Genomic DNA, 15,056 nt, shown 5'->3' with positions numbered 1-15,056 from the left:
TTGTTTGCTCTTTAGTTCTTCTAGGTCCTTGTTAAACCTTTCTTGTATTTTCTCCATTCTGTTTCCAAGATTTTGGATCATCTTTACTATCATTGCTTTGAATTCTTTTTCAGGTAGACTGTCTATTTCCTCTTCATTTGTTTGGTCTGGTGGGTTTTTACGTTGCTCCTACATCTGCTACGTATTTCTCTGTCTTCTCATTTTGCTTAACTTACTGTGTTTGGGTTCTCCTTTTCGCAGGCTGCAGGTTCGTAGTTCCTGTTGTTTTTGGTGTCTGCCCCCAGTGGCTAAGGTTGGTTCAGTGGGTTGTGTAGGCTTCCTGGTGGAGGGGACTGGTGCCTGTGTTCTGGTGGATGAGGCTGGATCTTGTCTTTCTGGTGGGCAGGACCACGTTTGGTGGTGTGTTTTGGGGTGTCTGTGAACTTAGTATGATTTTAGGCAGCCTCTCTGCTAATGGGTGGCGTGTGTTCCTGTCTTGCTAGTTGTTTGGCGCAGGGTGTCCAGCACTGTAGCTTGCTGGTTGTTGAGTGGAGCTGGGTCTTAGCATTGAGATGGAGATCTCTGGGAGAGCTTTCACCTTTTGATATTACGTGGAGCCGGGAGGTCTCTGGTGGTCCAATGTCCCGAACTCGGCTCTCCCATCTCAGAGGCTCAGGCCGGGCACCCAGCCGGAACACCAAGACCCTGTCAGCCACACGGCTTCAGTCCTGGGTAGCTTCTCAATGGCAGTAGTTTTGCTGGTGATCCAAATAGGGCTGGCTTTCCTTGCAATGTCTGAAGCAAGGCCTAGAGTGACATCCCATTGTGTGTGGCTGTCGGCAGGCAGGACGTGGGGGTAGTCGTCGCTCCTGGCCGGGATTTATATTTTATTTAGAGAAAGTGCCTCCTTGGTTCTCCCGTGCCAAGGCACTATGAACAGGACTCTGTGCATGTCAGGGTGAGGGGTGGTGGACATCAGTACCTGGCCATCTAGGACAGACCTCACAGACTGTGCCACCATCCTTGGGTAATGCCATGGCCTTTGACCCCACTGACAAACTCAGTCCAGTGCCTCTCCACTGAAGTAGTCAGAAAACACAGGACCACCATGGGCTAGATCAGGGATCTGTAAACCACGGCCCATGTAGCCCACAACCTGTTGTGAATAAAATTTTATCGGAACCCAGCCACACCCCTCTGTTTACACATTGTCAGTGACTGCTTTCCAGCTACAACAGCAGAGTTGAATAGTTGAGGTGACTGTATGGCCCTGTATAGAAAACGTTTGCCCACCTCTTGAATATTCATACCTGATTTGAACAGAGAGCTTTGAAGGGCAGGCATTGCTCTAAACACTGTAAGCAAACCATCCCATTTAATCCTCACAATGAGCGAGATACTGCTTTGCTCTCCAGTTTTACAGAAGAGGAGACTGAGGCCAAGTTGTTTCTCCAAGACTAGAGTAAGATGGGCAAACTCAGATTGAGACTAGGTTTAACCTAACCCAGTAATTCCCTGTTCTTGTGTAATCCAGGTTTCCCTTATTGTAACTGTGATTGCAAACTATGGGCAGGGTATGCCTTTTTAAAAATATCGAAATTTTATTAAAGATGTGTTTTTCATTTTGTTTTGCAGCTTCAGTCAATAATTAAGAAAGTAATTGCACACTTCCATGATTTCTCTGTTCTTTTTTCAGTGGTAAGTAACTTTCCTTAACTATCTTTGGAAATTTGTATCTGACTCAGAGGTTCCTTTAGTGTCTCAATAATTTTTTCATGGTGTCCTAGACCAAGAGAAATACTTAACAGTTCCTTTTTTTATTTAAAAAAACTAGTAAGGTTTAAACAATTTAAATATTTATGTCATGACAACTTAAGCAGCATTTGAGAAAATAATACACATAGACTGATAGAAAAATATTGTCTTTATTTCTTTCATTACTTACTATGGGATATGTGCACCTACTGGGTATCACACAACTTCTCAAACCTTGGAATCAAATTGGACATCCTCTTCCTCATTGATTTTCGCAGGGTACCTGCTTTTTATCACACAATCTAATGTTGAAACTATGATATACATCAAGCTAATAGTTGTCAGTGTCTGACAGAGTTGAGATTTCTTATATTTCCCTCAAAAATTTAAAATATCCCGTGACACCCTTCTCATTTGCTGCAGTGCCCTGGTCACATACCAATCTAGGTGATTCTCTGTGTAGTAACACTCTCTGCCCTGCCCTCAACTTTCCTTTTCCCTCTTCCTGCTTCCATTTCCAGTACTCTCACAGGACTGTAAGCTTTTGTTTATTTAATAATAAAGGCTGTTATTTATTGGACTTTTGCCACGCCCCAAGCACTGTGCTAGAACTTTTTTTTTTTTTTTAATTTTTATTGAAATACAGTTGATTTACAATGTTGTGTTAGTTTCGGGTGTACAGTAAGGTGATTCAGTTATACGTATATATAAATATATATTCTTTTTTTACATTCTCTTCCATTATAGGTTATTACAAGATACTGAGTATAGTTCCCTGTGCTATACAGTAGGTCGTTGTTGGTTATCTATTTTATATATAGTAGTGTGTATATTTTAATCCCAAACTCCTAATTTATCCTTCTCCCCTACTCTCCTGTGGTAACCATAAATTTCTAGGTCTGTGAGTCTATTTCTGTTTTGTAAATAAGTTCACTTGTATCCTTTTTTTAGATTCTACATACAAGCAATATCCTATGATATTTGTCTTTCTCTGCCTGGCTTACTTTACTTAGTATGATAATCTCTAGGTCCATCTGTGTTGTTGCAAATGGCATTATTTCATTCTTTTTTGTGGCTGAGTAATATTCCATTGTGTGTGTGTGTGTGTGTGTGTGTGTGTGTACATATATACATACGCACCACATCTTATTTATCCATTCATCTGTCAGTGGACACTTAGGTTGCTTCCACATCTTGGCTGTTGTAGATAGTGCTGCTATTGGGGTGCATGTATCTTTTCGAATTATGTTTTTCTCCGGATATATGCCCAGGAGTGGAATTGCTGGATCATATGGTAGCTCTGTTTTTAGTTTTTTAAGGAACCCCCATACTGTTCTCCATAGTGTCTGTACCAATTTACATTCCCACCAGCACTGTAGGAGGGTTCCTTTTTCTTCACACCCTCTCCAGCGTTTATTATTTGTAGACTTTTTGATTATGGCCATTCTGTTGGGTGTGAGGTGATACATCATTGTAGTTTTGATTTGCATTTCTCTAATAATTAACAATGTTGAGCATCTTTTCATGTGCCTTTTGGCCATCTGTACATGTTCTTTAGAGAAATGTCATTTTAGATCTTCTGCTTATTTTTTGATTGGGTTGATTTTTTGATACTGAGCTGTATGAGCTGTTTTGTATATTTTGAAGGTTAATCCCTTGTTAGTCACATCATTTGCAAATATTTTCTCCCATCCTGTAGGTTGTCTTTTTGTTTTATTTATTGTTTCCTTTGCTATGCAAAAGCTTTTTAAGTTTAATTAGGTTCCATTTGTTTATTTTTGTTTTTATTTCCATTACTCTAGGAGACAGATCCAAAAAGATATTGTTGCAATTTATGTCAAAGAGTGTCTTGCCTACGTTTTCCTCTAGAAGTGTTTTAGTATCTGGTCTTATGTTTAGGTCTTTAATCTGTTTTGAGTTTATTTTTGTGTATGGTGTTAGAGAATGTTCTAATTTCATTCTTTTACATGTAGCTGTCCAGTTTTCCCAGCACCACTTATTTTTTTTTTTTTTTTCAGACTCAGTCTTTTTTTTTTTTAATTGGGGTATAGTTGTTTTACAATGTTGTGTCATATTCAGTCTTAAGATAGAGACAGATAACTATGCAACATGACAGTAATATTTTGATAATCACTTATTGTGTTGTTGGTTCTATTTACCTATAGCATTCCTATATACATTGCAGGTTAGCAAAGCAAATGTTTCATTGGCCCCAGTCTTCTGAAAAATGTCCTAACATTAACTCATAATATATTGGGTGTTCTGTTGTTTCCCTTTTCAATACTTTTATTAAAATTATTTTGAGGTGTTATAACAAAGCTTATTATTTCTTGTTCCTGAAAACGCTTCATCTATCCATACAAGGCACAGAGACTTATGCTTTTTTTTTTCTCACACAGGTTCTATCATCCCAGCACCACTTATTGAAGAGACTGTCTTTTTTCCATTGTATATTCTTGCCTCCTTTTTTGTAGATTAATTGACCATATGTGCGTGGGTTTATCTCTGGGCTTTCTATCCCGTTCCATTGATCTGTATTTCGGTTTTTGTGCCAGTACCATACTGACTTGATTACTGTAGCTTTGTAGTGTAGTCTGAAGTCAGGGAGCCTGGTTCCTCCAGCTCCATTTTTCTTTCTCAAGATTGCTTTGGATATTCGGGTCTTTTGTATTTCCACACAAATTAAAATTTTTTTTCTAGTTCTGTGAAAAGTGCAGTTGGTAATTTGATAGGAATTGCATTGAATCTGTAGGTTTCCTTGAGTAATATAGTTGTTTTGACAACATTGATTCTTCCAATCCAAGGGCATGGTATATATCTTTCCATTTGTTTGTGTCATTTTTTATTTCTTTCATCAGCATCTTAAAGTTTTTGGAGTACAGGTCTTTTGCCTGCTTAGGTAAGTTTATTCCTAGGCATTTTATTCTTTTTGATGCAATGGTAAATGGGATTGTTACCTTAGTTTCTCTTTCTGACCTTTCATTGTTAGTGTATAGAAATGCAACAGATCCCTATGTATTAATTTTGTATCCTGCAACTTTACCGAATTCATTGATGAGCAAGCTCTAGTAGTTTTCCAGTAGCGTCTTTGGGGTTTTCTATGTATAGTATCATGTCATCTGCAAACAGTGACAGTTTTACTTCTTTTCCAGTTTGGGTTCCTTTTGTTTCTTTTCCTTCTCTGATTGGTGTGGCTAGGACTTCCAAAACTATGTTGAATAAAAGTGGTGAGAGTGGACAGCCTTGTCTTGTTCCTGATCTTAGAGGAAATGCTTTCAGCTTTTCGCCATTGAGTATGATGTTAGCTGTGGGTTTGTCATATATGGCATTTATTATGTTAAGGTAGGTCCCCTCTATACCCACTTTCTGGAGAGTTTTTATCATAAATGGATGTTGAATTTTATCAAAAGCCTTTTCTGCATCTATCGAGATGATCATAGTGGTTTTTATTCTTCAATTTATTACTGTGGTGTATCACACTGATTGACTTGTGGATATTGAAAAGTCCTTGCATCCTTGGGATAATGATCCCATTTGTTCATGGTGTATGATCTTTTTAATGTACTATTGGATTCAGTTTGCTAGTATTCAATATTTTGTTGAGGATTTTTGCATCTATGTTCATCAGTGATATTGGCCTGTAATTTTCTTTTTGATGGTATCTTTGTCTGATTTTGGTATCAGGGTGATGGTGGCCTCATAGAATGAGTTAATTTTTTGGAATAGTTTATTAACTCCTCTCTAAATGTTTGATAGAATTTGCCTGTGAAGCCATCTAGTCCTGGACTTTTGTTTGTTGGGAGTTTCTTAATCACAGATCAATTTTAGTACTTGTAATTGGTCTGTTTTATATTTTCTATTTCTTATTGGTTCACTCTTAGGAGATTGTACCTTTCTAAGAATTTTTCCATTTCTTCTAGATTGTCTGTTTTGTTGGCATATAGTTGCTTGTAGTAGTCTCTTACGCTTCTTTGTATTTCTGTGGTATCAGTTGTAACTTCTTTTTCATGTCTAATTTTACTGATTTGGGCCCTCTCCCATTTTTTCTTGATGAGTCTGGCTAAAGGTTTATCAATTTTGTTTATCTTTTCAAAGAACCAGCTTTTAGTTTAGTTGATCTTTTCTATTGACTTTACATGGATTGCCTCAGATCATTTTCAGAACACCACTGGGAAGGCAGGAGTAGTAATGAGTCCCACTTTACAGATGAGGAAACTGATGCTGGAAGAGGTGGAGTAACTTGCTTAAGGTCACACAGCCACTGAGTGAGGAGTCAGGTTGCAGAAGCCTCTCTGAACAACTCTGACTCTTCTTTCTCTGTTCCTCTATACAATCATTAGAAGATTGAAGCCTCCCTTGCCTTCTGCTACCAAGAACAGCTTATGCTCATCTAAAGGTTGTCCAGATGATTCGCCAAAATGTTAACTGGCCCCAGCCCTGGTCCTTGGGCATGCGCAGTTTGTTTTAATAGTAATAGTTTTAAAATCCCCAGAGTTCTCTCCTTGCTTTCACGTGAGTCCTGATCAGATCTGCCTCAGAAAGATGAACAACTCTTCCTCTGTTTTGCCCTTCAAAGAAAAAGTAACTCACAAATTCCTTCCAGTAACTTGTGTAAATCGCAGGTAGAGTGCTTTTATAATTTTTTTTTTAGGAAAAATTTCTGCCATTTCTGGACATGTTCCAAAAAGAGAGTGTGCGGGTGGAGGTTTGCAAATGCATCATGGAAGTTTTTATCAAGTAAGTGTAACATGATGTAATCAGAAGCTTCAATTCCTGCTGCCCTTGTGAAACCTGTTGATAAGAAATCAATTTATGCATTTTGAGGGCCTGTGATACAGTGATATATTTATACCTAAAATAACATTGAGAGAAAAACCACATTAAAAGGAGCAGTCATGATAAAAATTTATAATTATCTTAAGAAGACAAAGTAATAAATGTTAACAGAGCCTGACCATCACCCATATCTCACTCCTGTGATTTGGGAAGGAGCAATCTATTGATGTACTATTTAGGAAGTGTCATTTTAAAAGATAAAGTCATTCTTCTCAAGATACCAGAGCTAGAAAGGTTTCTATCTTTAATGTGTAGATTTGTGATCAGTTTTCAGCTTAGTTCCTTTCATTTTATTGATTAAATCTGTTTTTCCAAAACTGCCTACTGCTGATGGTACATGAAATACTTTCAGGTGGTACATGGAAGAGAGATTTTTATTTTTATTTTAAAACGTGTATTTATTTTAAAGTATGTTAGATAATATATAACTAGTTTAATCAGTGACTTCAAGTGTATTATTCTTTAGGACAAGGTTAAGTTAAAAGTTAAAGTCCCTTTAAATATTAAGTATGTAGATATGATTAAAAAAATATGTTAAGATGGAACTCAAGTAACCAGAGTTTGGAAAATTGAGTTAGAAGTTGCTGGAATATATGTTTTAAGCTTTCCTTGTATTATCTTTCTAGAAGGTTAATTCCATATGCTTGAAACAAGTATACCTACTTTACTTACATAAAGATTTGTTGGGACTTCCCCGGGGGTCCAGTGGGTAAGACTCCACGCTTCCAATTTAGGGGACCCAGGTTCAATACCTGTTCGGGGAACTAGTTCCCGCATGCTGCAACTAAAGATCCCGAATGCTGCAGTGAAGATCCTGCGTGCCACAACTAAGACCCGATGCAGCCTAATAGATAAATAAATAAATAAATAAATAAATATTTTTAAAAAAAAGGGAGAGAGACTCCATGCTTCCACTGTAGGGGGTGTAGGTTCCATCCCTGCTTGGGGAACTAAGATCCCATATGGCGCGTGGCACGGCCAAAAAAAAAAGATTTGTTATAAGAGCATGTCCTTTTATGTTATTTGAGAAACCAAATTAATAATTTTGCCTGGCACTTAACACAGTTATAGACAGGTTGTTGGACAACTTTAGAAGTTCAAGAAACACGGTAAGAAAACATATTTGCCCCTTGCCTGGCTTAGGAAATGTATCAGTTTTACCACGATTTTGTAGTTAGGAGAAGTTATGATATGTTAGAAGAGCAAACTTGTTATTTAAAGGAAAATTAAGAGAAAGCTAGATCATTGCCCATTGCTGGTGATCTGGGCCATGTTAAATGCCAACCAGATAATTTACTGCTTCTCACATACGTATCGTAGATGAGAACTAAATCTGTGCTTTCTGTGGTCTCAGTGGACATGGCTTTTACGGTTATCTCTAAATGTCTTCTAGGCATCAGCAAGAGCCCACCAAGGACCCCGTCATTCTGAACGCCCTTTTGCACGTTTGCAAGACCATGCATGACTCTGTGAAGTAAGCCATGTTTAAGGCTGAAACGAGCCTGGATTGGGTCTTAATGCCACATAATAGTACATTAGGGAATTACTGCTTTAAGCTGCCACTGTGAATAATATTATTTTATGGGGTCTATTAAGATACATGTTAACAAGGACATTCCAGTCCAGGGGAGAAGGGAGGCTGAGCTGGGGGTAACCTTCCTGAGAAAATGAGATGGCAGATGTTTTTACAAAGGGATTTCTGTTGGGAGGAAAAGGCTGGTTTCATCCAAGTGAACTCATACTCCATGTCTCCTGGAGATTTCTGAGAGCAGCAGATAGTATAATAATGAGTTCACTCATCCAGTAACATAGCCTTTAAGTTTTTTCTCAGTATTAGCCAATTACTTAAAATTCAAATAAAATTGCTTATATTCCTTACATGAAGAACTTTAGTTTGTTGAGTATACTTGAGGGTCAGACCTACCCATGGGTCTTACCTTTGGGTCAAAAGCCAAATTATCTCCTTTGCTTTCTAGTTTTATTTGTCTTATCTTTTTTTCTTTTTTATTACATGTTTCCATTTGACTGTGCTTGAGGCAATTCCTGCTTATTTGTGGCAGAAATTTTGGTCCCCAAAGAATTTTTAAACACAGCAGCTTGATTCACAGGAAAATGTTACAAGAAATGAGAAAATTGTTTTGGAACTTAACCATCAACAAAGATGAATTGTATTTCTTTTTTTTTTTTCCCCCTGAATTTTAGAATCTTTATTTCATGACTTTGTGCTTTCAACTTCACAAGTAGTTTTCAAAATCAAAATATCCAGACTTTTTATAACAAATGGAACTGATAGACTTTAGTTGCACAAAGATAGAAATAAAGGCACAAAAAACATTTAGAAAGGTACTTGTATTAGTAGGACATTGGTTTTTGGCCTAAGCGAAATAGAAGATGTATTTCTCTTATGAGAAGTGTGAAGCCAAAATGTGGGGGTGAGGTAGCTCTGCTTGAGAACATCATCCAGGAACCCAGGTTTCTTGTCTTACTGCTCTGCTATCCCTCCGGGGTGTTGTCCTTGCTTCCTGGTGGAGGTGACTTACCTCAGCCATGTCCATGTTGCAGCCTGCAGGCATTGGAGGACAGCACCCTCCTTTTAGGGACACAACTTGGGAGGCTCGTACATCACTTGCATTCACATCCCATTGGCCAGAACTGTCTTGTGACTACTCCTAGCTCCAAAGGAGTTTGGGAAAGAATGTCTCAAAGAATGAAGTCTCAAAGAATGAAGGGGGACACTGCATATTGGAGGACAGTATGCAGTCTTTGCCGATACAGACTTATTTTCCCTTAGAACAAACCAATAAACAGGAGCCTTGGTCTTTGGCTCTTAAAATTTTTTAAAATAAATTTGGAGAACTGTTTATAAACCTTTACATGTATTATCAAAACTATAAGGACTTGACATTTTTTCATTTATATTCATACAAAATTTGCTATTAAACAGAAGCACCTGAGATCTGTGATTTACTTTAAGCTGTGTCTCCAAAATAAGGTAGATTGATGGATGGAGAGAGTAATGGAGAGTTATATGATAAAGCAAATACTGTAAAATGATAATAGTAGGGTGTATTGGTGTTCACTGTATAATTTCAACTTTGCTACATGTTTAAGCTTTTTATAGTAAAGTGTTGAATGAAATTTCTCTGAAATACAAAATTTGAAGTTGGACCTTGCTATCCAAATTCCAAAGAAGAGAGTTACCTTCTCTTTTGCTGTCAATAAATATATCTTGAAAACAGCATCTTTGAGAGAAATTAGAACACATTTAAATTATGTTAATTTAGGTTACATATTTTCATCAAAAGAAACACATACATGGGAGTTTCTAAAATCTAGAAAATGCAAAATATTCTTTCCTGTTAAGTTGCTTACTTCTAGTACTTTTTTTTCCTTTGGAAACTTTCATTTATCACCTCAATGTTAATTATGTACAATTATTGATTTTAGTGCACTCACTCTTGAGGATGAGAAAAGAATGCTGGCATATTTGATTAATGGATTTATAAAAATGGTAAGTATTGGGGAAGAAGTTTCAGTGCACTTGGAAATGTGATGTAATTGTTTATCCTTCCTCTGGTGAAAGCAGTTAACATTATGTTCCCTGGTGCTTTTCATTTTTATTGAGATAAGATGAAATTAGAAAACAACTTATATTAGCCAGCACTCCCCTGGGGGCAAGGAGAGCCAAGACAAACTGGCTTAAGGAAAAAATAAAAAGGGGAGGGTGGGCGGGGACTTGCTGGCTGATGTGACACAAAGTCCAGGACGAGACCCGTCAGAAGGCGCAGCTGGACTTGGGGTCTCTGTGGTGTGGTCAGGACCTGCCATGTGTGTGTCTTTGGCTCGTGGCTCTTCTCTCTTGGCGTCCTTCCCAGGCAGGCTCACTCCCCCATAAGAGCTCCGGGTTTCCATTCCTTCCAGCTCTGCAGCCCAGCCGGAAGGGCTCGGGCAGAAGTCCTGGGGCTGAGTCTCTTTGGATTAATCTGGATCACCAGCTCCTCTCTGAGCAAACTGCTGCTGTGAGAAAGGATGAACACACTGATCGGCCAGGCTAGGGAGACAGGCATACCTGGGCCACCGAATCCCGTGGACCAGGAGTGGGAGAAGGGGCTTCCTTTTTTTTTTTCTTTTTAATAAAGCCAGTTTAAATTTTTTCTTTTCTTTTTTTAATTTATTTTGGCCGTGCTGTGCGGCTTGCGGGATCTCAGTTCCCTGACCGGGGATGGAACCTGGGCCGTGGCAGTGAAAGCCCAGAATCCTAAGCCCCAGGCCACCAGGGAACTCCCTGGAGGAGGGGCTGCTCATCAGATGCTGGTGAAAACAATGTGGGCGTCAGGTCGGCGGGGGGGGGGTTGGGGGGGGGAGAAACGCCACGTGTTCACTCTCCATTCGTCCTAGTTACCCAGTGCTGTATAACAACTCACCCCAAACTTAGTGGCTTAAAATAACAGTGTTTTATTAATTCTTACAATTCTGTGGGTTGGCTGGATAACCAGGCCGCTCTGTATGATGTCGGAGGTGTGGCAGAACTGGGGCTGGAGGATCCAGGACAGCCTTGAGCACGTGTCCGGGGTCTTGGTGGTGGCTGTTGGCTGGGGTGGCTCATTTCCCGGCCATGTGACCTCTTTCTCTCCATCATTCTCTCATCATTCGCTCATCTCAATGAGCTCTTGTGTGGTGAGGGCGAAATCAGAAGCTGCAGGGCCTTTGGAGGTTCGGAAATCACCCAGTGATCTATGCTGCTTCCTGCTTCATTCTGTGGGTCAAAGCAAGTCCCAGGGCCGGCCCTCTGGAAGGGGGAGAAGCAGACTCCACCTTCGGGTGGGAAGAGTCTGCAGGGACACTGCGAAGGGACAAGCAGAGCAGGAGGCATTGTTGCAGGCTTCTTTGGGAGTAACCCAGCAGTCCATCCCCGCCAGAACAGCCTGCGCCTTAATTCTCAGGGCACAAATCTAAAATACCCACTGCTGCCGGTATCTGCTGTTGGAATAGAAAAGTCAAGACAAAAGCTGACTGAGATGAAAGTAACTAGATCACTTTGAAAATCACCTTGAAAATGTGACTCATTCAACAGCAGGGGTCAATTTAACTATGGGTAAAATACCGATTTTGATGAAAATTCAGGATTAGCCTTTTTATGTATTGAATACCTATGACTGCTAACCAGGTGCCTCTCTTGTTCCCTTGAGTTATATGCTGATCACGTGGTATTTATCCTTTTATGGGTTTATCTGAAAGCCATCAAGTTATAATGGAAAAGAATATGAGGAAATAAGATGCGAAACCTGATAGCTATAATGGAAATTGTGACATTAAACCTCCTCCAGACAAAAATGATTGCTGTAGCAGTAAAGTTTGTCCTACCAACCAGCTGTTCATAAATTTGAAGAAATAGGAGAAGAGGGGATTTTTAATGGTGGAAAAACATCCATCTATGGCTCTAGCAGCCACCAGTGAGCTGCTGAGGTTGGAATCCCCTTCAGGAAGCAGAAACGTTTGGCCCTTGTGAGGGAACCCCTCTGACAAATGGCTCCCAATCACCAAATCTGTGTTCTGTGAAAAGGCCACAGCTGACAAACAAAATTCCATCATTTCCTTTCCAGTGGTTTCCTTCTAGCCTGGGAAATCCTCTTTACATTTTGAGATTCTGTTTTATACCCTTTGGTCTTTTTATGTTCTACAACAATGCCAACGTCGTGAAGATGAGGTGGTAATAGTAACGTTTCCGCTCTCTGCTGGGTGAAGTAATGTGAAGTCTAGTATATTCCAGTGCACGGATGTGTGTGTTTGCTTACATACGACTGAGATAGCCACCATTTATAGCTGTGGGATCTTTGGTGACTTGTCATCACAGTACCTCCCCTGCCCCCACAAGCTCAGGCAAAAGCTTTCCAACAGTGTGCTCACAATGGAGATAACATCGTCAGCATCTTTCTCCTTGACTCTAGGTGTCCTTTGGCCGTGATTTTGAACAACAGCTGAGTTTTTACGTTGAGGCCAGGTCGATGTTTTGCAATCTGGAACCTGTTCTTGTGCAATTGATTCATGTAAGGATTTTCATTCATTCATGTGTTCTCTCAATACATATTTATTGATCATTGAGCCACGCACCAATTTTAATCTGGGATTCTTCTGGCCCCATATTGCTTCTGTTCCCAAGGCATGAAAGGTGTTTTCTCAAAGGTTAATAAAATCTGCAACTTTGCTTAAGCCTTTGAGTGGTTTTATTGGCCTCTTTTTCTCTGAAATTTGCATATTCTCATTCCTGCGTGCCAACAGCAAAGAGTTAAGTGAGTTGCATTGATTATTTAGTTATAGAAATACTAACCTCATTAGAATGCCTTGTTGCCTAACCAGAGTCCCAGCTTTCTTGGATCATGGTGCCTTTCAGTAACTTTTCATGGTGCCCTTAGGCCAAAAGGAAGAAATAACAGTTCTGTTTATTAAGAAATTAGGTTCAAACAACTTAAGAATTTGTGCCCTAACAACTTGACAGCCCTCTGAACCAACAATATACATAAATTGAAAGAAAAATAATGTATTTTCATTCCATTCTTAAATCATCATAATTACTTACTAATAAAGTATATGCATCTATTGGACACTGCACAACTTCTTAAACCTTGGAATCAGATGGGACACCACTACTTTATCTCCCTTTCCAGATAGATTTTTTCCCCCACATTAATTTTTGCACAGTGCTTTTTATCACAGCATCTGCTAAAACCCCAATTTTGCAAAGATGTGAAATGACTGCAAGGAATGTACCATGGTCTATGAGCTCCCTCACACTAGTGCTTTGCATAGTGTTCAACCATTGAGCCTTGCTGTGGTTGTCCAAAAAATGTGGTGCCCCTGTGATTTTGCTGCAACACCCTGGGGTGTCATGGTATACAGTTTGGGAGCCATAGGTCCAAACTTTTTATATTTGTTTAAAGATCCCCTAAGGTCCTTGAATTGCTTCGTGTAAATTCAAGGAAAACAACCTTTTTATGTATTTGTCTGCTGGTTATCAGATTTTGTAGCATTACTAAACTTCAGGCCTAAATAAAAGGATTTATAAGGATTAAATATAAGGATTAAATATAAGACTTATAAGGATTAAATGAGCTAGGAACGTATAGCTCCTAGAACAGCACCTGATTTTCTGTAAGTGATGTTGTGGCTGCTATTATACTGTTCTCATAGTTATTGTTAGTGTTGCAGAGCTACTTTGTATGGCCTGCGTCCGGTTTTGGAGGTTTCTGTTAAGATCTCTAAGATCTTAAGCTTAGTGTGTGGGATTTCTGGAAATGGAATAAGTGAACCCTAGCTATTCATTAAACCAGAAAATGGTCATTTATTACGCCAGTTGATAGGCATGACTTAACTCAGCGAGTGTCCCTTGGAGATGTTTGCTCAAGCCGAGATTGAATCTGGCCTGATGACCCCTTTGCCATTTCAGGGTTTGGTGCTAACTCGTCTTGGTTCCGGTTAGCTTGTTTTCATTGACTTGTATGCAGTTAACGTCCAAATCTCTCTGGAAGATGTTAATCTGAATCAGCCATCATTTCATTCCCATTTCTATTTTACTGATTAATCTAGAGTGTGAACCGGTTGGCAATGGAAACAAGAAAAGTAATGAAAGGAAATCATTCCAGAAAGACGGCTGCATTTGTCCGGGTATGTTCTAAAGATAAGACTAACAGACTTTGAACTCCAGTGGGCTGTTTCTTTTGCAAGTTTCTGAATTGCTATTCCCAGAAAATGATTAAGGGTGGTTTAGTATTGATTTTCTGGATTTTTCCTTGCATATCTCTGACTGATCAATTTTCTTAATGCTTTCAAAAGAAATGATCAAAGGAGTCTGAATTTTGATACATGTTATGGGGAGGTGGTTGAGAAATGGATTTGCAATTTTGTGTGCCAGCTGAACTATCTCTGGTTTGTGCCTGTAACTGGAAGGCCTAGTACCTTTTTTCCCTCTTGATAAATTCCCAACTTCGAAAGAAATTTGTTTCTTGAGTATGCTGCTCAAAATACTATCAAAGCGATACCTATCCATGCTTTAAAAAAAAATCATACTAAAAAGATTACAGTGAAAAATAAGCATCCCGGCCCTGCCCTTTCTCACCATATACCTCTCTCCTCAGAGTCAACCACCTCAAACTCTTTTTAGCAATTTCTTCTTCAAATTACCTATGTATCTTTTAACTAATTGGTTTTAACAGCCGCTTCTTTAACTTATCAGTATTAGGTGTTATCTATTTACTTCCTGCGACGATGGATGAGGATTTATTTTTCATACACCATTACTCTCCTTGGTTGCCGCTCTCCCTCCTCCCAAAGAGGCAGATACAGCAGAAGCAAGGGGGAGAAATTGGGGTTCCTAATGGGGAGATTAATTATTTTAGTGTTTTTACTTGAAAATATCTGGTGCATGAAAACAAAAGTATTAATCCATTGTGATGGCATTGCCATGTAACCTGCCGTTTCTCCCCTTTCTT

General features: G+C 39.2%; 1 protein-coding gene across 3 annotated transcripts in view; it reads left to right on the top strand.

The window, feature by feature from the left end:
- Window positions 1–15,056, top strand: part of VPS35L (VPS35 endosomal protein sorting factor like) — a 119,647-nt gene that overhangs the window by 65,466 nt on the left and 39,125 nt on the right. For 2 of the 3 annotated variants that reach the window (XM_007188306.2, XM_028168054.2), the window contains exons 20-25: window positions 1,615–1,677; window positions 6,386–6,471; window positions 7,964–8,044; window positions 10,018–10,081; window positions 12,519–12,617; window positions 14,155–14,232. In XM_007188306.2, coding sequence (XP_007188368.1) covers window positions 1,615–1,677; window positions 6,386–6,471; window positions 7,964–8,044; window positions 10,018–10,081; window positions 12,519–12,617; window positions 14,155–14,232 — 471 coding nt within the window. The remainder of the gene's footprint in view (window positions 1–1,614; window positions 1,678–6,385; window positions 6,472–7,963; window positions 8,045–10,017; window positions 10,082–12,518; window positions 12,618–14,154; window positions 14,233–15,056) is intronic. The other variant, XM_057528802.1, reaches the window with a different exon arrangement.

The sequence above is a fragment of the Balaenoptera acutorostrata genome, chromosome 15 (assembly GCF_949987535.1).
Source record: "Balaenoptera acutorostrata chromosome 15, mBalAcu1.1, whole genome shotgun sequence".
NCBI lineage: Eukaryota > Metazoa > Chordata > Mammalia > Artiodactyla > Balaenopteridae > Balaenoptera > Balaenoptera acutorostrata.
This window is presented reverse-complemented; position numbering and strand designations above follow the sequence as displayed.